General features: G+C 43.3%; 1 protein-coding gene across 1 annotated transcript in view; it reads right to left on the bottom strand.

Moving 5' to 3' along the window:
- Positions 1 to 26,338, bottom strand: part of Atrnl1 (attractin like 1) — a 552,888-nt gene that overhangs the window by 373,367 nt on the left and 153,183 nt on the right. The window contains exons 22-24 of the mRNA XM_051146856.1: positions 26,235 to 26,329; positions 25,042 to 25,120; positions 23,253 to 23,410 (exon numbers count right to left, since the gene is read on the bottom strand). Coding sequence (XP_051002813.1) covers positions 23,253 to 23,410; positions 25,042 to 25,120; positions 26,235 to 26,329 — 332 coding nt within the window. The remainder of the gene's footprint in view (positions 1 to 23,252; positions 23,411 to 25,041; positions 25,121 to 26,234; positions 26,330 to 26,338) is intronic.

Here is a 26,338-nt window from a genome sequence, read left to right as displayed (position 1 = left end):
TATGGGAAGAGGCAGTGTCTCTTGTTACGTGATGTGTCCTGCCAGGATACAATACAACAGGAAGCTCCTTACCACATGCCATCACTCTCAGGACAGACTCCAAACCGCTAAAACCCTCACACATCCTCCAGATTACAATATTCTGTCATAAAGCAGAGAATATATCAAGATCTTCTGAAGATGGCCACTCACAAGGTGTTGATTTACCCCTGCAGTGACTGTCTCACCAAGGATCTATCATGGTCAGGATCTAGTGCCAGGTATGTGACTATATTGATTGACAAGTTAACAGTCTTACAGGAGGAGGAGCCAACTGACTTCAATAATTATACAATGTATTGAAACGTCCTAAGTGCTTATGGAAGAAAGAACAGGAAAATCTATTTGCTGTGTTTTCATGTCTGGGTTAAGAAATCATACCCTTAGAAAACTGTCTCAAAGGAGACAAAACACTGAGATTCGCCGGCACAAAAAGAGTTAACAGAAGAAATGTAATGTTGTATTAGGTTCAAGTGTATCTGGCTGTTCTCACTTTTTCTCTAGTTGAAGCAGCACACGGCAACTTCAAGGCCTTCCTGCCGAGAAAGGAAGGGCTGCAAGGGATGGAAATCCACGCTGGGCAGCTGGCTCCTGTGAGCTGACTGGGATCACCTGGGTCCCTCCGTAGTTATCACGCACTGTGGCGACACACAGAGTGGGTACCTTCCTTCTTGCTCTGAGTAGCATGCAAGCCATGTCTATACTATAATCTTACATTATCTACTCCCCACTAAAATACAGGCTCCATAATAACTGTGTTTTATTCTTATTGTTACGGTGCTGATACATTTCCAACTGTATCGGGTACTTGCTACCGGAAAGCATCTAGTTACAGTTTCCAGAATCAATTCTATAGCAAAACTTAGCAGCATGGTACTCTTGGGGGTTTCGTTATTCATGTAAGGGACCCAAAAACGTAGCTACTATGACAAAAACATTTTAAATTATTTATGTTTATTTATTTATAATATTAATATGTATTAAAAGTTGAAGCTATGGAAAGTATATATTCGAATGCAAAGCATCTATTTCTATTTAATAATATATTAATTTTAATTGTAAAATACATAAAATCTCCTGAAACAAGATTTCACAAACATATTTTAACTACCCTGGCAGGTGTCCCCTTGCTTCAATATGCCCCTCCTCCTTTCTTCCTTTTGACAAGCCTCACATAGCCCAGGCTATCCTAGCCCTGCACTCCTAATCACCCTGCCTCTACTTACCAAATGCTAAGATTATCCGCATACATACCTCACTCGGATCTGAAGCACCGTTTCTTTACATACAAAAGTAAGTGTGATGATCATAATGAGTGAGCCAACCCAGAAGCACAAAGACTCAAATGGTACATACTCACGTACATCTGGGCATGTCCCATGAAAGTCTTCACTTTCCAGGAAAGTGGGTCAGAGGGGAGGACATCCTATTGGGGCTCTAGGTGAGAGAAGTATGGGAGAAGGGGGAAAATGGAAGGATCCAGAGGGTCCTAGAAACCTACAAGAAGAACATTATGATGGGCAGATCTAGGCCCAGAGGTCCTGCTCAAACTATGGCACCAGCCAAGGACAGTATGTGCAGTAAACTTCGAACTTCTACCAAGATCTAGCCAATGGACAGGACTTTCTTCACAGTTGAGTGGAGAGTGGGGTATGACTTCCACACAAACTCTGGTGCTCCATATTTGACCACATCCCCTGGATGGTGAGACCTGGTGACACTCAGAGGAAGGATAGCAGGTTACCAAGAAGAGACTTGATACCCTATGAGCATATACAGGGGGAGGAGGTCCCCTCAGTCACAGTCATAGGGGAGGGGAGTAAGGGGAAAATGGGAGGGAGGGAGGGAGGAATGGGAGGATACAAGGGATGGGATAACAATTGAGATGTAATATGAATAAATTAATAAAATATTTTTTAAAAAGTAAGTGTGGTAGCTTTAAGAGAACGACCGCTCAGCTGACAGTGTTTAAGAACAAAGAGACAATCAATACGAATAAAACACTAAATCTGCAGTTGGCTCAAAAGTATTTCCTGGGATATAGAATAGTATTAACCCTAAAATCTGTAAGTATCTAATTATAAAGATTTCTACTGACCGATGCCATAGCTAGAACACAGCACACTACAAATAATCAATATTTTCCATTTTCTTTCTGTGGTCATTCCAAAGAAAAATATTAGATTTATACAAGTTACATATAAAATGTTTCAAAACATTAGCTAGTATAACTGCACCTTTAAATCTCTTTTCCCTGTAACAACTTAATTAAAATCACCCAGGGACTATTCAGAGAAATATCATCCACAAGACTTGCTCCACTATGATTTTTACAATATCCTCAGTTGTCTGGCTGAATGACTGAACAGCAACTCTCCAAAAAGCTCCGCTGAAAGTCAGTGTGGCTAGTCACCCTACCACCTAAAGTGCGCATGCGTACCGAGCATGCTCAGACCCACAACAGGAAGTAGACATAGATGACATTTCATGAATTCACTGTAATCAATCGCCTCAATCATATGATTTAAAGAAGTTGTACAAAGTGTACTTGGGAAGAGAATTTTTCATGACATGATATTTATCTAAAATGTCAGAAATTTTTAAAGAAACAGCTCTTCCTTATAAAGGGCGCATTGATGTGTTTGTGCTAAATGTCATCTTGCCATGCATAGGTAACTTCTGATACGAGGCTGGAGATAAACAGGACGGAAACACAGCAGAAAGAGAGTGCTGAAACTATCAAGTTCATTAACACACTGAAGTAAGAGGTTGCTCCATGTTGCTGTTTAGATCGTGCCATTTGCGAGCGCTGACACAAAGACCGGAAGTAGGGGAACCAGCCAGACCCTAAGATGCACTGGGCTATGTCTCATGCAGGAGATTTAAGAAACTGATACCTTATATTCTTATTTACTTTTAAAAGTGAGTATAAGATTTTAAAATGAATTATTGCTGATAAGATCAACTATGATGGCCTATCCGAGGAGCGCAGACTTCTTGCCGATAATTTGTAGTGGTTCTTGATAAAACGGTGTGTATAACTTAGAAAATAATATTTTTTTAAAATGCTAAAATAGAAAACAGATCATCTAACAAGATCATTTTTCGGAAATAAAACATAAGAAAAGGCACCCACAAGCAATGATGCATAAATATTACACAGATTAGTTTGATTATAAACATTTGAAGGCTATTTATAACATTGGATCGTTTTGATCGTATGAGGATTAATGCACGCGGCTGCTTTCTTAGCCCCGACCCCAACAGTTACTGTTCTCTGTCCAGTCAGAAGCTTCTCTGCTTGGCTGTGAAAGTCCTTGGCCTCTGCCCACGCCTTCATTCCCTGCTCACATTTCTCTGTTTCTCCATCACTTTACACTGGGACTCCAACCTTCTTAAAGCACGCACAGCTATGTGCTAAATGGGGCCTGGTCTCTGTGTCTCTCTGTCTCTGTCTCTGTGTCGCTCTGTCTCTGTGTCTCTCTGTGTCTCTCTGTCTCCTCCCTCCCCTCTGTCCCATCTTGTCCCTTACGTTTTTCCCTCATGAGGCTTCATCCCAAGACTCACGCCTGCCTGTTCTGCATCCTCCCGCCACCTGCGGTTTTCTCTCGCTGCCTCTTTCTTCCCCAGGATAAACAGAGCTGCACATAGGAAGCTGCCTCCTAAACGCTGGGCTAATGCTCAGCTGCTGAGTGACTGATGCCACGTGCACAGCCACAGCCAAAGAGTCCATGTGCACAGCCACGGCCTAAGACCCCACGTGCATAGCCACAGCCTAAGACCCCACATATACAGCCACGGCCTAAGACCCCACATATACAGCCACGACCTAAGACCCCAAGTGCATAGCCACAGACTAAGACCCCACGTACATAGCCACAGCCTAAGACCCCATGTACATGACCAAGGCCTAAGACCCCACGTACACAGCCACGGCCTAAGGCCAAATGCAGGGAAGCAAATGGGAATCTGTGAGGTCGCACAGCTGCTCCAGCTTTGAACTGCCCCCTCAGCAGCTCATCACATACAGAGACCGCAGTTTACCTGAGTTCTCACTACACAAATATTTAGTTAGACATGGTACCGTGTGGTTACAATTCCTAGAAACTGGCAAAGAAGTCAGCGTCTTGATTCACACACAGTCAATGAATAAATTTGAGTGATTCTTAGGAAAGCACAACTAAATTTTCCAAAGAGAAATTCCTCATTAAAAAATAAATTTGTATCTACATAAAAATCTCATCTATTTTGAGTTAATTTGTGAGGCATAAAATATCATGTAGTTAAAGGGTATCCAAACTTGCATATATAAACATTTTGTACATATATATATATATATATTATATAAATATATATCATTTATTTACATAGTTATGGTAACTGTACACTTATAATATTAACATTATATATTTAAGTATATAAAGACTAGAAATCTATGAAGTATTTAATTTTTAAATTAGTTCAGTATCCATGACATGTTAAGCCCTCTCAACAAAATAACTTACCATATAATAATTACCCCCCAAAAAGCCCATTTTATATAGATTTCCTTACCAAAAGAAATGGCATAATAGTATTTAGATTTTATTACAACCAAAAATAATAGATGTGTAAAGCTCAAGTTCAGAGGTTGTAAAATTTTCATTTAAAAACTTGAAATCTTAGCTATTTGACAGCACTGAAAAGTAAATTACATCATATATGGTTCACAGGCAACTGAAACTGTTCATATCATCTGAAAACTCTTCTTCAGCGTGTGGTCCGCAGGAAGTTCTTCCATAGAATGTTTCGGCAGGAACAGTAATAGGCAAGGGTGATAAAAATTAAGTCAGTCAATAACATCAGACAGATGCTTCAATTAATATATAATACTTAACATATTTCACAATATGTACTTAAAATAGTGCATAGAAGGCAGGATATGAGATGAAATAAGATGGCATCAAGCATTGTTGAAATTCAGATGTGTAATTAATTGAAAAATAAGTTATAAAGCATTTTGCTGTTTGAAGAAATTATTTTTATAAATCATGCATAATTTAGTGTTTCTGAAGGTTTTTTAGATTATACAGTTAGTACACGCACAAAAGCTCTGGTGATTAGAAAACCATATAAGTAGCCCAGGTGGCATCATTGATGAAACCTGTTCTAAGTCACTGTCCATAGCAGGGTAGCTTCACTAAATTGCCCTGGCTAGCCGTGAGCCCATCACAGACAGGATGCTGGGCCACACCTAGCATATGACCAATCTCACTCTCCCCCGGTGCCCATCACAGACAGGATGCTGGGCCATGCCCAGCACATGACCAATCTCAGTCTCCCCCGGTGCCCATCATAGACAGGATGCTGGGACACACCTAGCACATGACCAATCTCAGTCTCCCCTGGTGCCCATCACAGACAGGATGCTGGGCCACGCCCAGCACATGACCAATCTCACTCTCCCCCGGTGCCCATCACAGACAGGATACTGGGACACACCTAGCACATGACCAATCTCAGTCTCCCCTGGTGCCCATCACAGACAGGATGCTGGGCCACGCCCAGCACATGACCAATCTCACTCTCCCCCGGTGCCCATCACAGACAGGATACTGGGACACACCTAGCACATGACCAATCTCAGTCTCCTCCGGTGTCCATCACAGACAGGATGCTGGGCCACGCCCGGCACATGACCAATCTGAGTCTCCCCCGGTGCCCATCACAGACAGGATGCTGGGACACACCCTAGCACATGACCAATCTGAGTCTCCCCCGGTGCCCATCACAGACAGGATGCTGGGCCACGCCCAGCACATGACCAATCTCACTCTCCCCCGGTGCCCATCACAGACAGGATGCTGGGCCACGCCCGGCACATGACCAATCTCAGTCTCCTCCGGTGCCCATCACAGACAGGATGCTAGGACACACCTAGCACATGACCAATCTCAGTCTCCCCCGGTGCCCATCACAGACAGGATGCTGGGACACACTAGCACATGACCAATCTGAGTCTCCTCCGGTGCCCATCACAGACAGGACGCTGGGCCACACCCAGCACATGACCAATCTGAGTCTCCCCCGGTGCCCATCACAGACAGGATGCTGGGCCATGCCCAGCACATGACCAATCTGAGTCTCCCCCGGTGCCCATCACAGACAGGATGCTGGGCCACGCCCGGCACATGACCAATCTTATTCTCCCCCGGTGCCCATCACAGACAGGATGCTGGGCCACTCCCGGCACATGACCAATCTCAGTCTCCCCCGGTGCCCATCACAGACAGGATGCTGGGCCACGCCCGGCACATGACCAATCTTATTCTCCCCCGGTGCCCATCACAGACAGGATGCTGGGCCACTCCCGGCACATGACCAATCTCAGTCTCCCCCGGTGACCATCACAGACAGGATGCTGGGACACACCTAGCACATGACCAATCTCAGTCTCCCCTGGTGCCCATCACAGACAGGATGCTGGGCCACGCCCAGCACATGACAAATGCGAACAGCAGCACCGGGAATTCCCTGAGAGAACACATGCTGCTTCATTACAGCAAACATGCAGTGATGAACGGAAAATTCAAATATTTGAGAAGAATCTTGGTTAACACTTGTAATTCAGAATAGGGAACCAGGGCCTTTCTGGTTTTGCTAGAACATGAAATTCTATAGAATAAAAAGTATAGGTAAAACATAAAGCTAATATCAGCTCTTCCCTGAGACAAAGATGCTCTCATCTGACTCCCTGCTGTAGTTAAGGGCCTGCACTGGGCTGGATGGTAGGATGTAGGTAATGCAACACTCAGCACCATGTATGGTTTTGTAGATGGCACTAAAAGGTGGCTCACGGCACCCTTCACTGCACTCCCAGGTGACCGGGCACTTTTTTTGGTCTCTGTGTGTGAAGAATACACAGGGTACACATGTTCAGGTACACATTCATGCACATAAAATTTAAAAAGTTTGAATCTTTAGAAAAGTCATCAAAAGGTCTCTCCATGTTCCCACAGTGTTTTTCTTTTGCCCCCATGATAAGATTAGGAATGTAAGTTTCAGAGGAAAAGACTATGTAAGCAAAGTGTCGTATTGTCCACATCGAATCCCAAGTGGGAACTTGAAAATATTTCATCCAAGGAGAAAAAAGAACTGAAACAAAACAAAACAAAACAAAAAGACTACACTGAATATAGGACACCATCAAGAACACCAGCATTTACAAAGGAAAAGAGGAGAAAAACACGTGAAGAGAAGGAAACAGAAAATTCCCTGGCTGACTCAGACGTCAGGCACAGGAGACTAGGGCCTCTCTCCGAACACATCCTGAGGAACACGCGAACCCTTGGGGCATCGAGAAGACCTGCCCTGCACACCTGTGCGATCCCGCGTCCTGACCCTGCACTTCAGGGCAGTGTTGCACATAGGAAACGGGGAGACGCTCAGGTGTGGAAAGACTGAGGGGCAGCCTACAGAAATGAGCAAGTGACAAAGACTGTTCTAGAACAACAGAAATAGGCAAAGTGTATGAGGGAGTTCAAGGTGAAGTAAAAAAATACTTTTTATAAAAACAAACGTACGTGGAGAATCCAATGCGGAAGGTAAACGTGTAGCCAAGTCCAGAATAAATGTCATATACAATATGAAATGTGCAGCCCTTAATACAAATAAATATGGGGAAAGAGAATAAAATGTAGAATAATTTATGGAGTCAATGCTATTGTAGGCCCAAAATAAATGTCCATAAATGTGAGATTATTCTGTAAGCCTCATGGAAATCAAAATAGAAACTCTGTGATATCTCTTTTACAAAGGAGAAGGAGCCAGTGAGAGACACATACATAAGAATTCTCAAGCCACAAAGGAGGAGAACAGTGAGCTGAGGGACAGTCCACAAACAAGGAATGACCATTGCAGCCTCTCAGGAGTGACCTGAAATGCAAAAGATGAATTCTCCACCACGACACAGGGGCTGAATGAACTGACAGAACCAACAAGATCCGGCCACCAGCTGCCTCCCCAGTACAAGCTGGACAGACTAGCCGGTCCTTTCCTTCTCATCCACATATGGCTTGGCAGATCATAACTGCTAGGTTTCACTTATAATTTGAAAGGACAAACATTATTCAAAAAATATTTTTAAATTTCTAGAATTGTTGAAATTCATAGCATATAATAAGATCCATGTTCCTATATTAGCAAATGAATATATCATTACTTTATTTTTTAATATAAAGTGGAAACTTAAAATATTTTACGTTTGAATAGAAACTGAGTAAGAATGTGTTCAATATTTGTATATACTTGGGAAAACAATGACTATTCATGGTCTTCAACTTCATACTGATATAATCATCAAATATATACTAATCTAACCTATATTTATGTATTCTAGAAAAATTATATAATAATCTAAAGCAAACTTCTAAAAACATTATAACTTCAGGCCACACATTATTTTCACCCAAAGGCCTCTAAAATAACAGCTGCATTTAAGAGTGCATGCACACATCATGTGACACATCTCTTTAACAAGACAGATACATTTTCAAAGGTATGCAACAACTGTAGTGGAAGTTTTGATTTCTTTAAAAACTCACTTTTGTTATGTAAGCAGGTCTTTGTTTTAATCCTAAGTGTGGGATATGGAGATGCTTTAAGTTTGTCCACAGCTGGTAACAGCCTCCTGGGGCTTGGAGAGGGGCGTGGTCTTTGTTAGCAGCAGATAGTTTAATTCTGAGGACTCTGAGAGGATATAAATATCAGAGCACAGAGATATAATAAGATACTTCTTTATTAAAAGAGGATGCTTCAAGAGACACTCAAGGAAAGAGACAGACAGACAGACACACACACAGAGAGACAGAGAGAGAGAGATAGACAGCGATACAGAGAGAGAGAGCGACAGAGAGAGGGGGAGAGAGACAGAGAGACAGAGAGAAAGACAGAGACAGAGACAGAGACAGAGAGACAGAGAGGAGGAGGCTTCGAGGAGTAGTTCAGAGAAAGAAGAAGGCTGCTCCTGGATATCCTAATGACTGAGATTGTTATTTCCCCAAAGAACCCAAGGATCCTAGCCAGCTGAAACTAAATCTAAAAAGGTCTGTGCCCCCGTCTCTTCTAATGTGCTTTCTCTCCTACCCAGAGTCGGGGGGTTGGAAGGGAGGTAGGGGCATAAGGAACCCAAAATAAAATAGTTTTAAAAACTAGTGCCTACAAGAAACTCACAGTGAAAGCACGAATGTAATCCTCACACTTCAATACCTTTACTAAAGTTAACTCCACTCTGAAATGGAAGGCCCTAACACCCACCTCAAAAAACCAGTAATACTTAGGAACAAGAGAGATAGAAGGACCCAGAGGGTCCTAGAAACCTACAAGAAGAACATGGTGATGGGTGGATCTGGGCCCAGGGGCTCTGCTCAGGCTACTGCACCAACCAAGGACAATACGTGCAGTAAATATTGAACCCCCGCTCAGATGTAGCCAAGGGACAGGACATTCTCCACAGTTGTGTGGAGACCCGGGACTGACTCTGACATGAACTCTGGTGCCCCATATCTGACTATTTCCCCTTGGTGGGGAGGCCTGGTGGCACTCAGAGGAAGAGTAAGCAGGCTACCAAGATGAGACCAAGATGATAGGCTGTGACCATAAGGTGGGGAGGAGGTCCCCTTCTGTCACAGACCTAGGGGAGGGGAACAGGGTGAAAGAAGGAGGGAGGGAGGAATGAGAAGATACAAGTGAGGGGATAACAATTGAGATGTACTCTGAATAAATTAATAATAATAATAATAATAATAATAATAATAATAATAATAATAATAATAATGGAGATCAGTTGAGTCTTTCAAACTTAAAATTTCTAATTTGGATTTAAATCAGAAATGGTTATATGACTTGTAGGCTGGAAGGCTAGGACCCATGTAGGCCCCCAAACAGCAGTGCTAATGACAGTGTGCTGAAGACAAGGACTCTGACCAGGTAAACACAGAGATTGTTACAGGGTAACCAATGTAGGCCCCCAAACAGCAGTGCTAATGACAGTGTGCTGAAGACAAGGACTCTGACCAGGTAAACACAAAGATTGTTACGGGGTAACCAACCCCTGAATTCAGCATGCCTCTGGAACCCCCCTTAACCTGCCCCAAAGGGCACCTGACCCGGGCAAGGGCATTTAGTTCAAGGTCAATTTCAGCAGCCCTATGGCTCGAAGACCCCACCTGGCTCGCTGCCATGGCACCCACTGCCACACCGGCTTTCCAGCCACCTTGCTTCTCTCTGCCCCTACTACGCCGGCTCCCAGATGGACGCTGGCCATCAAGCCCCTGCCCCTACCCAGGAGGGATGAAGTTCAGAGGTTTCACTGCGCCCTCACTCACAAGCCTCAGAAAATTGTACCAGAAAGCTTTCTTAATCATGGTACCACATATAAAGCTGTACATATAAGTGTGAATTCTTATCAGTAATTTAATAGTAAAAACAATGAAGATATTTTATACATGGTTAGTGCTCAACATCACTATTAATAAAAATCAATAAATAATTATATTATCAGAGAGTGGAATTTCACGTCAGATCATTTTCATATCTTCATCCCCTGCTTACTGAATGGAACTGTACGAGTTATTTTCTCTACTCATTCATCAAGTTTATATAATAATAAATTTACATCATGACTTATAAATAACAAATAAATCTTGTAAAATGCCTTGATTATTGCCTGCTGCACTGTGACTGGTTATAAATTTGCATATATACTTCAACTGAACCAATTATTTCAAGATATGCATACAAAAAATAATTTACCAAGAATGGAACCTAGATATTTGTTGCAGTATTATTTAAAACAAACAAACAAAAAAACCCAAAGAACTACTTTTTCAACAATACACAATGAAGTATTTAATCCAATGAAAAAATTATTTTAGTATTAAAATGTTACGAAAAATATATAGAAAATAATATATATATGTATATATATACATATATATATATATATAAACTATAGGAGCTCCTTAATTGAAAATATAAAAGAAATAAAAGATGTACAGGATTATACAGATAATTGAGGATAATACATTGGAATTGTAATGCATTTAAACCATAAAGGGCAATTAGCAATTCTTTAAACACTACTGTAAAGAATGGGCGAATCTTTACCTAGAATTATTTGATAAATGTAGAAGTGGAAAATGCCCTTCCTTCAGATAATAGATTTTGCACTTGAGCCATCTTATTTAACAATGGTGTTCACGGTTTATAAAGAATAGCATTAGACAGGGCGCTGGGTAATCCTAGCGTTAGACAGGGCGTCACGAAGCCTCATGTCTAAAAGCTAGATAGCAAATCTTTTCAGCTTTCTGAGTTATAATATCTGTGTTTGTTTTTTAAACTTTTCAACTGTTACTACAATTTCAACTTCACAGGTCTCTTTCTTCTCTGGGCTTCTAGAACATGAGACTCCAGCAGAGCCAGGCTTACAAGCAACATGGAGAGTCTACATCATCTCCATTAAAAAAGGCAGATAATCACTGCTACATCTTAACTTATAGCAGCTCAGATTTAAAATGGAAAGACGCGAAGCTTAATAGAAAAAGCATTTTTAAAAATAAACAAAAACTTCCTGTAGCTCGTAATGATTTATAACGCGGCCACTAACAATGATGACGTGACCCTTGTGCCTTGGGGAGCAGTTTGGGATCAGCGCGCCCAGGCGTTTGTCAGCACACGTGACCACTCCTGATCCTAACATCGACCCTAACCCCTCCTTAACCAGAAGCTTCTCGCCATGCCCCTCCTGAAACAGCCCACGTTCTGCATTGCACACTTGTGATAAAACATTACAGCCAGCAGGCTTAGGATCCAGGCCTCCCAGTCTGGCTGTGCAGGGATACCACCAGCCTAGGGTGAGAATTGAAACTGCAGATTGAAAGATTAGCATCATTCCCATTAAAAATAAAATAAAATCTAAATTATGACATCAGTTCTGCAGACTGAGTTAATAGTGAATTACCAAATTTCATTTACTCAGAACCAGGTAATTTAGAACCAATCTGACTTAATTTAATTTAAGCTGTGATATGTAAATGTTGATTAGCAGCAGGACTGCTGGGAAATAGAAACTGCTGGAGCGCAATGTGTTCTTTTATTTTTGAATTGAGTTATTATAACTGTGGCGATAGTAAATTATTTTTATTGTCAAGGTTGGCTCACACAGTGTATTATAACAGAAAAAACAGTGGTGCCAAAACAAGTATCTCACTTAAACTCATGAAAATCAAACCAATAGTGTGATGTCAAACACTCTGAGAGAAAATTCCTGGCTTAGATGCCAGATTAACAGTAAAGTCATCATAGAATACTATGTGACTATTATTTGCTTGGGGATTTCGGGGGGGGGGGGGAATTTTAATGATATGATTTTTATAAGTATAAAGTATTTTATACAAACAATGAGAGAATATTTATTTAAAATTAGAATATTTGCATTAAATTATAACTAAGTAAATTCATAAAATAGCATTATAGAGGATCTCAAATGAGTAAATTAAAGTCTAAGTATGTGGCAACAGATGCCTATTCAAATTGCCTACTCTTGCAAATATATCAAACATTTAATGAAAGTAAAATAGCTTGTTGATTTCCAGAATAAGTAACACTTACATCAGAATAACATGAACCTAACTTGTAAAGTAATTACAGAGCCAAAGACAAATGTTCTAGTCATACTGTTTTGGTACAGTACTTACAAAAATAGTTAAAGCTTAAAATGACTGTTTTTCAATCTTCGTAAACAAAAATAGGCGGAAATTTCTGGCAACACCAATACTCACAGCATGAGACAAAACTGGCCTTTTATTTTAACAGTAACTATCACAATTTTCACTTACATGGGAGTCTGTGCCACAGTAACAGTGTTTGATGTATCATTCACATGGGTGTGTTTTATTGAATAATAAATTATTGAAGAAAATATGTAAAGATATTGCTTGGGAAAAGAACAAGATACACATAAGAAATGAAAAAATATATATTTCACAATACAGCTGCAACAAATCTATTTTACTGGAAAAAGAAAACTGCTGTGATGAAAATCCAATGGTAAGGCTAATATAATTTCGGTGGAGCTGTCTGTCAAGTCATCTGCCCCTGCTGTCACTCGCTCTGCTTCCACACCTGGAGTGTAAGTGTGTGCCGTAGGCTGCAGAGGAAGCCCGTGTGACTCTGTGTTGCAAACATGGCACTGCCACGCCAAGGACTACAAGGCCTCAGACCACGGAAAACTGTCAAGGATGTTACCATATGGACCAGACTTAAAGGCGGTGGCAACACTTCTGTGAAGGTTAAGGCCTGCGTGTCATGAATAGCCAGTGAGTGTATAAAAACTTGCAACACAACCGGGGTTTTCCCTCCTGGATGCTTCAGCTTGAAGCTGCTCCCTACAAAACCTCCTATGGAGCCAGCCAGCGCTCCCCAGTGCAGTAACAATAGAGCTGCGGAGGCCCCCACCTGATCCCAGCTTTGCTGCAGTTGTGTTTGTCTGTCTGTCTTTTTTTTTTTTTTAAATCTCCTCTGCATCCCAGGACAGGTTCCCAATTGTAAGCTATGCAGCTACCAAAAGACAGAAACAAAACAAAACAAATGGCTGACTTCTACACAAAAGCAGCATTCAAGCTTCCATTACCTCTGAGTTCTCAAGAATGGCTATGTAAGCACCGTGGTGTCTTAGCAGACGACACAACACGGAACAGTAGCCCCAGGAGTCAACCACCCGACAGTTCAAGCAACGTCCAGGCAAGAAGCACACACCTTCTCTACACTAGTTCTGGGGGACGGTGTTTCCACAGCTGGAAGTACAGGGCTAACGGCTGAGCTGGGTGAGCCACTCTGCAGGGCAACTGTACCCACTGACACTGTGTTTATGGTCGTACTATATTCCCAAAACGTTTGCTGGTAGAACTCATTCCTTCTAATAATTTAAAGAAATAGCTGAAATTCTGCATAGAAGTTTCAAATCCTTCAGCGTTTTCTTTCCGTAGAGCTTTCTAGATGAGACCCAGTGTCACTGAGCCCATGAATGCATGGCATCCGGTTGTCACTGTCACTCCCGCTGCTTACGATGCAGGGTCACAGGGCCAGTGGCCGGGAGAGTGGACTACACGCTATGATATACTGGATAGGCAAAGGACTAGTGCTGATTAGCATCTGTTGACGTATTGTAGAGTCACAAAGTCACATTGTCGCAGTGAAGGGTTGTCTAGATTGGACGGACCTGCTGTGTGTGCGCATCTGGGATGGACTGCCTTCACAAGCTAATTGATCTGGTTAGACGCAGGCCCTAGAAGGTGCCGTTCTCCAGGCCGGGGTCCTGCACTGTGTGAGAGGCTAAGCACGAACGAGTAAACAAACAGAGCCGCGTCATGTCCGTTTCTCTCCACTCTTCCCGGTGGACGCGATGCCGCCTGGCTGTTTGTAATAAAAAGTCATGGCATTCAGTTCTGAGGAGTCTCAAAATGATAGGAAAAAGAATTTTTAGTAGAAAATGTGAAGAAATAGTGATTTGCCAAACACATGAACTCTGTGTATTCAAAGTAGTGTAAGTATAATTAAATTATTAAAAAAATAAATAAGAAAATAAAGTCATGAAAGCAATGGGAAAAAACAACAAATAAAGCAAAATCAACGTAAATTACTGTGGCTTTTGTATCAGGGACCTCGAAGATTAGAAGTGGCACATCTGAAACATGAGATGCATGCCACAATAAGAAAGAAAGAAAGAAAAAAAGAAAGAAAGAAAGAAACCACAGATACTAGCAGGAAAGAATAGCCTATTATATATGGCATCCTAAAGACAAATGAAATTTATACTTGGAAAATATTCCAGTAATTATTTTCCGTAACAAGCAATGTATTCTAAAACACATCTATTTTGACAGTACTCACTATTATAATCAAACATGGCTTTTAAAATACAGAGGAAAATGTATTCATATGATTTTAATTTGATAAGAGCTTTTTATAATTTTATTTTCACAATGAGAACAAAGGCAGTAAAAGTAGACCAGAAACTTTGTAATTCTGGCTTAAAGGATAGTAAAGCAATTCTTTGTTAAATTTTTAATAAAATTTTGTGATATCAAGTGTGATAAACTGTATTAATTTTCAGCAAATACTCCTGAACTCCTTGAAGCAGAATGCTCACTCTCTTTATGTTATGCTGGGCCATATGATTTGCTTTGACCAACTTAGCTTGAGTGGAAACTTTAATAAATGTTCTTGTAGCGCCTTACAACCTGGTGTCAATGCATCATCCCCAAACCTAACAGGACCTCGGTCTGTGTCACAGGCAGCAAGAGCGTGGGCCAGAGACCCTGTCCCTCCCTCAGCACAGCTGGACTGCAGTCACCAATCAGTGAGCTTACAGTAACCTGCAGACAGACGATGGGGTAAGAAAGAAAAGGAAGGGGATCGTACAAAGAAGAAGAGGAAAGGAAACAGTGCAGCCTGCAGCCTCACAGTGGGCAAAGCGTCGCCAAGGGATCCAAGGAATCCAAGGTGTGAGCCCATTGGAGGTCTGGGGTAAGCACAGTAAGAGCAAGGCTGAGCACCAGGGAAGAAGTGCAGCGTTTAGTGCACCAATTTGGATCCTGGAGACAGCACACCCCTCACTTGGGTGTGTTACTCCAGCCCATATACCATGCGGACTCAGAAAGCTGCTAGCTTTGTGTGGGCCTGGGACAGGGGCAGGCTCTTCGGCAGGTCCAGGCTGCTCTACCACTTGGACCACGTGATCAAGCATGCCCAGTGGCGCCTGAGCTGTCCGAGGCAGCTAGGGATGCTTCTTGTAGCCTTCGGCAGGCCCCTATTAGCAAATCACAGAAGAGACCTTTGGAGTTTTGCATCTTAGAGGAAACGGGACATTAGACAAGGAGCCACCAAGTTACCGTGGACCTGAGGTTCCCATCTTGAGCTGATGCAGTCAGACCCATCCAGCCATCAGCAGGGCATGCACAGCAGCAATCCACTAAAGCAAGTGGTGTGTATGTGACCAGACCCAAACAGGCACTGCGGGCACAGACAAGCTACATGAAGAAGCTGCCCTCGCGCCGACAGTCTCCACTCCCAGTGCAATGCCATCTGCTGCCAAGCATGCACCTGTAGCTTCCTGGGGTGTGCCCTATGACCAGTGACCGAGGAAGAGGACACTCAGGCCCGGTTTGCTGATGACTCTGTTTGTTATTCAGATACTCGAAGAGCTGCAACCCCTCTCAGAGGCAACCCAGAAAGACAACGGGGAACGGAAGTCTGCACAGTGGACAGAACTTAGGCAGTACATGTGGCTGTACATTTTGCTTGGAAGAAGAAACAGCCAGATGTGTGGCTGCAGCCAATGGATTGAGTGGATGTCGGGGACTAGGAGGATGATGTTCAGCATGGACTCCACCCACCACCGCTGACCTGGCTACAGATGCTCCTGACAGAGGACAATGACAGAGCTCAGCAACCTGGTGGTAGGTTGACTCCATGGGGCCACTTCCTCCTTGGAAAAGACAACGCCTGGTCCTTGCTGGAGCACGCATTCATTCTGGTTATGGATTTGCCTGCACATAACGCGTCTGCCAAAGCCGCCATCCATGGACTTAGAGAATGCCGTTTCCACTGTATTCCACACAGCATTGCTCCTGTAGAGAAACTCACTTCACAGGCAGACAAGAGTGACGGTGGGCTCACAGTCATGGAATTCTCTGGTCTTATCATGTTTCCTACCATCCTGAGGCAGCTGGCCTGACAAGAAAATGGAATGGCCTTTTGAAGACTCAGCTACAGTGCCAATTAGGTGGCAGCAGCTTGGAGAGTTGGGGTAGGGTTCACCAAAACTGTATATGGTACAGTTTCAAACATAATCAGGATGCACGGGTCCAGAAATTAAGGGGTAGAAGAGGGCAGCGTTCTGCTCGCTATCACCCCAGTGGGCCACTGGGAAATTCTTTTCTTCTTGGTCCCATGACCTTAAGTTGTGCTGGCCTAGAAGCTTTGGTCCCAGAGGGGTTGAACTCCCACCAGGAAACACAGCAAACACCCCACAGAGCTGGAAGCTCAGACTTCGCCCTGGCCACTTGGGCTTCTGATGCCCTTAGGCCAAATAGCACTGTTAGGAGAGTGATTGTGGGGGTTTTAATGAGAATGGCTCAATGGCTCGTAGATATGAACGATGCTTAATGAGGCCATGGATGCTTGGTCCACGGAGAGGCACTGTTTGGAAGGATTAGGAGGAGGAAGTGTGGCACTGGGGGTGGGTTTGCAAGAGCCCGTGCCAAGCCCGGGGGCGCTCTCTCTCTCGCTGCTGCCTGCAGATCCAGATGTGGAACAGCTATTTCTGCAGCACCATGCCTGCCTGCTTACCTCTCTGAAACTGTAAGCAAGTCCCCATTAAATGCTTTCTCTCATAAGGCTTCCAGCAGCCATGCTGTCTCCTCACAGAAATGCAGCAGTGACTGAGAAAGTGACTGATCCAGATTATGAAAAGGAAACTGGATTAAAACTATGCCTGGAGGGCAGGAGGTCCCTTAGACCAGCTGACCCACAGCCTGTAATCCACTCTAGTAATAAGTCCCCTTGAGTGAGGGGGACAGAGGAAGAGGGGGGGAAGGAGGGAGGGAGGGAGGAAGGAAAGGAGAGAGAGAGAGAGAGAGAGAGAGAGAGAGAGAGAGAGAGAGAGAGAGAACAGATAAATAGATTCTATAAGTTCACTTCTTCTGGAACCCTGACTAATACAGTTCTCAAGTAAATTAACTCTACCTTCCATAAAAGAAAAGGAAAAAAAAAATCTTTCAACGTAAAGAGGAGGAGGGAGCAGAGAAGAAAGAGAAAAGGGAGGTAGAGGAGGAAGACAAGGAAGGAGGGAAAAATTGGCAAAAATTAAAAACAATATCCATGTTCAATAGTTGATTATAAAATTATATATTATATATATACAAATACAGTTTAATTGTGATGAAAGTTTTGGCTTCTTTTAAAACTCAATCATGTTATATAAGCATGTTCTTTTTTTAATCCCAAGTGTGGAATTTTAGGCTGTCCACAGCTGATAATTGCCCTGTGTAGGGGCGTGGTCTTTGCTGACTAGAGTTAGTTAAATTCTGAGGACTCTGAGGGGTATTAGAAAAGAGAGGCTACAGGGAGAGGGGTGGCAGCTTGGAGGAGCCTGACTGAGGACTGCCTCCTGTGTTTGCTGCTGACAACTGAGACTGGCATTGCCCCAAGAAGGACCCTGCAACCCACCCACCCTGTTCTCCTCCTCCTAATCTTTTCTCTCTCCTGCCTCGGGTTGGTGGGTTGGAAGGGAGGTACAGGTGCTTAAGAACCCTAAATAAAGTAAAGCAGGTTGTGAAAAATCTACTCCTACAGGTGGCATTCAACATGAGCTGCCAAAATGTTGTTTTAAAGAAGGAAAAATCTCAAACGTTCTGTTTTAACCAATAAAGTATCATGGGCCAGATGCTGGGGTGAAAACCTGCTAGCTCAGAGAGGCAGAGAAAGCACCCTGCTGACCTTCCTACTCTGCTCATGTCCCAAAGGAAAGAACAAAAAGCCCAAAGCCAAAAGCCAAAAGCTTGCTAGCTCAAAGCTCAAAAAGCCCCTTTTTATTATTCATTCATGCTGTCTTAAATACCTTCCAACTCAAAGTACCTCCTACTCTTTAATCCCTGTCAGTTGGTTTCTTGCTATGCATCTTTACCTAGGGTTAACTTTATTAAAAATCCTGTGTACAGAAAGCTCTTGGATTAAAGGTATGTGCTAGGGCTGGCTAAACCACACCATAATCACCTGTTTACAATAAACAGAAAACTATTGGATCGAAGGTCTGTGCTAGGGCCCAACCACACTAAACAAGAAATAAGGTTTTACGGCTCACAATTTCAGGGTTGACAATGGGATGAAATATCCTGCAACATTTAATTGTGGGGATTAGGAAAACTGTACAGCTCAAACAGGGAGCCTGAGACAGCCCCCAGCCCAGTGCTGTGCGGGGGCCTGGCTGAGACAGCCCCCAGCCCAGTGCTGTGCGGGGGCCTGGCTGAGACAGCCCCCAGCCCAGTGCTGTGCGGGGGCCTGGCTGAGACAGCCCCCAGCCCAGTGCTGTGCGGGGGCCTGGCTGAGACAGCCCCCAGCCTAGAGCTGTGCGGGGGCCTGGCTGAGACAGCCCCCAGCCCAGTGCTGTGCGGGGGCCTGGCTGCTTCCAGGACCGGGAACAAGACTGAGGCCTTGCCTGGGACTAAGCGCCTGGGTGGGAGTGAGCCCAAGACAGACAATCCTTGCATGGGGCCACTCTGGTAGGCCGAGTGAGGAGTGGGGCAAGCCAAGACGACCGCCAGACCAGCACCATGGGGCCTGGACAGGGAGCGAGCATGAGACAACCAGCAGTCAGGCACTGCACATATGATCTCTTCTGCCCAGCACTATAAGGCATGACCGGGCCTAGCACTCCTGAGAGGACAGAAGACTTGCCACTAAAGAGGAGCAAGTAACTGGTAGAAGATAAAGAAACAGAAGGATGTGGGCACAAGGAGGAGACAGAACTCGAGACTCAAACATAGTGAGGGACACCTGATATGAGTAACTGGTGATGCCACCTGGGACCACGGTGAGGTCCTTGCCTGTGCTGCCACCAGGGACCATGTCTGGATCCGTGGCCCTGCAGCATCAGGGATCTGTTACAACCAAAGGCCAGGCAGACGTCCCCAGTCTGTGTTGCTGCTGAGGGACATGCTGATATCTGAGGGCTGTGCAGAACTGGCCCCACCCCTCACTTGGGCATCCTAGAGAACTGGTCCCGGGGACATAAGAGTAGGAGAGCTGACCCCACCCCTAGCCAACTGCAGCACTCAGGAGAGCAGGCCAGCACTTTGTAGGAGTTGCAGGTGAGTCAGCCCTCAAGGATAGGAGTGTGGGGGAGCTGGCCCTACCACTCATATCCCTATGGTGGTGGATGAGAAAGAGATATCCTCTCTTCTCACCCCTCACCTCATGTAGCAGGCCGGATACCTGGTCCTGGGGTCAGGAGAGTAGGAGAGCTTTCCTGCCCTTCACCTGCTGCAGCGTTCATGAGAGCAGGCCCTGCACCTTGCCTGGGCAGCACAGTAGAGCTGACCTTGGTTGGGGTTTTTGGGGGGTGGCTCCAGTAGGTCAACCTGAGGGGGTGAGCATGGGAGAGCTAGCCTTTGCCACTTGTCTGCCATACAGTGACATGGGTAAGGGAGAGATGCTTACCACTACCCCTTGCCACCCACTGCAGACAGGAGAGCTGGTCCTGCCCCTCGCCTGCTGAAGCATTTGGGAGAACAAGACCTGAACCTCATCTGGGCAGCACAGTAAAACTGGCCTTGGATGTGGGGGTTGAGGGTGACCCAACCCTGAGCGGTCAGTGCAGGAGAGCCAGCCCTGCGTCTTGGTGGCTGGGCAGTGGTGCAGATGAGGGAGAAATGCCTTCTTTCCTTCCCTTATCCCTTGCCATCTACGGGAGTTGAGAGAACTGGCCCTGTTCCTCGCTGACTATAATACTCTGGAGAGCAGGTCTTATACTCTGCCTGGGCAGCTTGGTAGAGCTGGCTCAAGTAGCCGGGGTTCCTGGTGAGCTGGCCCCAAGGGCACGAGAGCTGGAAAGCCAACAGGATGACCAGCTCAGATACCTACCAGGCCCAGATCCAGAGATTTGAATTAGCCCACCCCAACATCTATCCCACCATGCTGGAGTGCATGAAGGGGCCCATACTACCGGATCTCCACAACAACAGGGTATCCAAGTGGAGTGCCACTGAGGTTTCAGCACTGACAGAGTGGCAGAAGCCAGAGGCCCTTTACGAGACCAAGGGGTCATTGCAAGGAACATTTGCAAGTAAAAAACTGTGGACAAAAGGGTGTACTGTGGGACACCCTGTGACACACTACAGTTTCCACAGTGGATTATTTTTCTCTGTATGTGGGGAGGTTGCAAGGGTGCAGGGTGGACATGAAGGGAGGGCGATGAGTAGGATTGGGGTGCATGGCATGAGAGTCACAAAGAACCAGTAAAAAGTTTTTAAATATCAATATGCATAACTTTTCTTTATGAGACAAAACTTATAAAACATAAAAATAAAGACATTGAAGTACGTCATTTGAGAGCACTCAACTGTTTTATGTATAATAACGGAATGTATATCATAGGCCCTTACATAAGCATGTATATATGCTTTAACATAGTTCTTGGGACTAATATAACAAGTTTAATAAAGAATAAGAATTAGACTACATATCCTGATCCATCCCAATTGTAATCCAATTAACACTACTTTGAAAAAGTGAAGTATTTACATTCACTGCAGAAATTCCGGTTTGACAACCAGAAAAGACTACTAGTATATTCTCAAAAGAAAATCTAATTTAGAAAGTTAATTTCAAATAATTAAATATTCATGAACATTCTAAAGTATCTATGTAATTGGCTTAAAATAAACCATAATTAGATAACCAAAAATTGAAAAGCAGGAAGTAATTAAAATATAACAATCATATCAATTTTAATTACTAAGTAGTAAGCAGAACAAATGAGTCCTTATTTTTACTGAAATTTGATTAAACCAAGTGAAATCTGACCAGAACTTATATATAAATCTTAAATTTATATTTTGTCAATATCATAATATACAAATTACATGGAGATATTTCTGGGATTTCTGAAAGAATCAGATTCTATGTTAGTCACTATACAATGTAGAAATAAATCTCCTAAATTAGTTTCAAGGAATAAGTTTCCAGAGTAATAATTTCTAAGTTTTTAACAATAGGTACTTACTTCTATTTCAGTGTTAAACTAAATAACAAACGAAAACTTCATCCCTAAACAAACACATGATTTTAAAAAAGACTGACCCTGTCCACAAAAACATCAGTACAGAAATTAACATAAATAGAACATTCAAAAAATTTAATTGTGATGCATAAGCTTTCAATTCCTTTTAGTGAAGGTAAAGGAACAATTTAAAAGTTTTAAAATATAATACTGTAGAATGGGGTTAGTGTAAATGACTTGTTCAACAGACTAACGTGAACTCAGTGTAGTCAAGCATAAAAGAATAAATAAATCCAATGTCAAAATTTATTTCATCAAAATAAAAATTAACAATAGCTCAAAAATATTTTTAAGAAATAAAATGAAGCCTTCCGTAGCCTACCAAATAAGCACACTGAAAATTAAATGTAAGAGAAACATGATCAGTGCCTTGCTCAGTATTCGCCAGAGACACTTGCCCCAGTAACACATGGGAGCAAGCACAAAGACTCCTAGCCAGACAACACGAGAGGACGAGAGAGCTTGGACCACGCAGTACTAAATGGAGCCTCTCCATCAACGCCTCGGGGCTCGGGAACCCTGCAGGCAGGACGAGCCACCAAGGGGACAGGCTGCTCTAAGTCAACATGATGACAGCACACGAACCCATCCACAGAGCCTGCAGCAGCACGCACGGACGCTCACAGGCTCTGCAGGTGTTCAGTGTTTTAACAGGACTCCTGAGCCAGTGGATGAGTGGGTCTCTGTGTCCTGTGCCTGCTCTCAGGCTCTTTTCCTCCTTTTTTTTCAAACTTAAATGTGCTCGTTTTGTTTTATGTTAGTATATTTTATTATTACCCTTAAAAGCCTCTTTCTTTTCCAGTAGGACAGAAATGGAAGAATTAAGAGGGGTAGAAAGAGGGGAAACCATAACTAGGAAATGCTGTGTGAGAAGAAAATATGTTTTCAATAGAAGAATAGAAATGAAATGCAGTAATACAGAACACAAACGAGGAATCCACTAGGAGAGGCAGGCCCTGAAAACGTAACCGCCAAGGAGTGTTAGTGCTAAGTCCTAATGGAAACATAAGTTATACCCAGTATGTACAAATTTTTTAAACTAAAGAAAGATGAATTATTTCAGATTGAGTAATATGAAGGTGTCACCAGCAACTTCTTAGTCAGGAAGCCCAAGCACCACAGCTGTTTCAGGGTTCATGGTATCCTTTATGCTAGTTGGTTCAACATGACTGCATGTCTCAGCTGTCACTCACTGCCACAGAGATGCCACGGTGACACTCAGGAAAGAGGCATGAACGTCTCACCACTCAAGACAACGAGTGAGCATGTGCCGTCTCTAGGCAGGTCAGCTGTGAGGGGGTTCAGTGTGGTTACAAACATGGGTCCTCGCACTTACCTGGATTTTAATAGGCCAGGAAAAGTTGCTGACATACACATAAAACGTGATATTAGGGTTGCTCTTGAAGTTGAATTTCTCGTAGGAAAAGCTATCTCTGTATTCCTTTATATTTGTCTTAGAGACTATTGGAGTCTCTTCTCCAGATATTGTCCCACCTAAAATATGAAAATTAATGAATTATAATTGATATTAGGGAACAGAGATCCTTATTAAATCAAACTATACATATTATATTACACACAAATATATACATACACACATTAATATATATAACAACAGAGTCTCACAAACTGAAGCACAGAGCACCATCATGAAAACTGCACCACGCCAGCTGCTCACACGCCATGGAGGCTCGCACAGCACCATGGCCATTTAGAACAAAGACAGGTTTGCCAAAAATACAATGTAAATTGCATTTTAAAAATGCTGCCAGGCTGTGCAGTGGCACTGATTTTGAGACCTGATGCTCTTGTGTAAGATGACTTGACCCCAAATCTGTCTCGGGGGAAGGAAGCCCTTGGGCCACTGCGGAGGCCACCAGCAGCCACTGCGGAGGCCACCAGCAGCCACTGCGGAGGCCACCAGCAGCCACTGCGGAGGCCACCAGCAGCCACTGCAGAGGCCACCAGCAGCCACTGCGGAGGCCACCAGCAGCCACTGCGGAGGCCACCAGCAGCCACTGCGGAGGCCACCAGCAGCCACTGCGGAGACCACCAGCAGCCACTGCGGAGGCCACCAGCAGCGAAGGCTTCCTGGAAGCCACATGTGGATCCACGAGAGCCACTTGCACTTCCTCAGCAGAGACTTCTGTGCAATCAAACCACATCTGTTCATGTCTTAATCCAATCAAAATGAAAAACACAATTTAATTGCTTTTCTAAAAACTGAACTATTCCTATTTTTAAAAACCTAAAAAGAGTCCATAATTTAAAATACTACATGAATGTTCAGTTACTGAACATATTGGGCATTCAGTAAATGTTTACTGGAATTAGCCAAATGGAACAGGGCATTTCCAACTGCTCAGTGAGACCGCTACCTTAATGAGCAGTGAAAATCATCGGAATTAGTAGACTAAGCAGCAGGACGCATTTCCCAAGATCTATTCCAAATGTGACGCGTGTGCACTCGTAACGTGCAGTCTCTGTGCCCATCACCTAACAAATGTGTTGGAAATGACCTAACAAATTGATAATCCAACACAACAACTTATCTTCCTCATAGTTGTGATTTCTTAAGATCAATCACTTCAATTTGTGAACTCTATTATGGAAGGCATGCTCATAAAATGTATTCCCTCTTAGCCGTGGTGCCAACCAGAAGGAGTGTATTTCAAAGACTGAAAATAATAGACAGTTTGTTGTATTTATCAGTGAGTATGGAAGAATACTTTTGCTTCATGTAAATATTGGGGTTGGTAATTAAATTTATAACTTCAATAAAGAATTGAGGTAATTGAAATCTTTAGACATTAAAGAGACAATCTGTCTTAGTTAAAGTCACAGTATGTCGCAGCAGCACTACTTTAAATGCCCAAGTGGTGTGTATTATCTGCTAGACTTCTAATTTTAATTGAATAAGGAAGTTATAGTATTAACTATAATATTTAATGTATTTAATATTTAATATATTTCAAGTTACTACGTGTTATTTTATCAGTAAAACCACAAGATGATGAAAAGCAATTGTGTATTTTTTATTTTTTTTTAAAGAATGGCAAGTCACATCAGAACAACTTTAACACATAAGCACATGTGGAAGAGACATGACAGAAAACTCTTGTTACCTGTTGAGCCAACTGACCACGTAATGTTGAGATTAAAGTTGTTGGAAGCATTGATTGAAATGTCCAAATTCTTGTTTGACTATAAAAAAGAAAACAAAGTTTAAAATGGTATGTTAAATGCCTATTAGTCAACCCACTGATTTGTTCATTAAATTTCTGAAACTGTATAATGTAAATATTCAACTGAATAAACACAGATAGCATTTGTGCTGTTTAACGGAAAGCAAACTGTGATGAACTCAAAGGCTCCTCGTCTCTAACAAGTTGGCTTTTGCTTTTATATGATTTCTGAAAGAAATTTTAAGGATGTTGTACTCATTAGAAAAGTTTGCTATTATTATTAGTTAAGATGTCTTCTTTTCCATTTGTTTAATCTTTTTGTCTTTACCTAGAGGAAAGAGACCTGTGAAGGGTACTGGCTGGCTATTGGTAGTGGGTATAAGATGACTGTGCAGCTAGCATTTGTGTAGCTCAGGAAAATGCATATAGCATGCCTTGAATTCCTGCGCTTTACTTGCAAATAAGAATTTTCTGAGTGCTAATAAGCATAAGCATAAATGTGGATGTACAATTTAAACCAGGAGACTGCCAATCAAAACTACTAACTTGTCAATTACCTAAATCACAAGGACATCTACATTTTATGAAAAGAAAATTTACAAGCTTCAGTGGTTTCTAAAGAATTCTCCCTATGTGATAATTCTAAGAAGTTAAACCACAAGAAACATGATAAAAGACAAAGAAGGACCATGGATGCCATGGCCATAGCAGCATTCCCTGTGGGAGACCGTGGACGCCGTGGCCTAGCAGCATTCCCTACGAAGACCGTGAATACCGTGGCCTAGCAGCATTCCCTGTGGGAGACCGTGAATACCATGGCCTAGCAGCATTCCCTTCGGGAGACCGTGGACACCGTGGCATAGCAGCATTCCCTATGGGAGACCGTGGACACCGTGGCCTAGCAGCATTCCCTATGGAGACCGTGAATACCGTACCCTAGCAGCATTCCCTGTGGGAGACCGTGAATACCGTGGCCTAGCAGCATTCTCTGTGGGAGACTGTGGACACCGTGGCCTAGCAGCATTCCCTACGGAGACTGCGGATGCCATGGCCATAGCAGCATTCCCTGTGGGAGACCGCGGATGCCATGGCCATAGCAGCGTTCGCTGTGGGAGGTGGCAGCAGCGCAGTACCTGCTCTGGGTTGGCTATGAAGTTGATGGCGGTGTGGTGGCGATCATCTTCCTGGAGAAGGCTGAAGGTAAACTGGTAGTCAATCAGAAGACTGTCTGTGGGGA

This window comes from Acomys russatus, chromosome 5 (genome assembly GCF_903995435.1).
Source record: "Acomys russatus chromosome 5, mAcoRus1.1, whole genome shotgun sequence".
Classification (NCBI taxonomy): domain Eukaryota; kingdom Metazoa; phylum Chordata; class Mammalia; order Rodentia; family Muridae; genus Acomys; species Acomys russatus.
The sequence above is the reverse complement of the archived record's forward strand: the minus strand, read 5'-3'. Positions and strand labels throughout refer to the sequence as shown.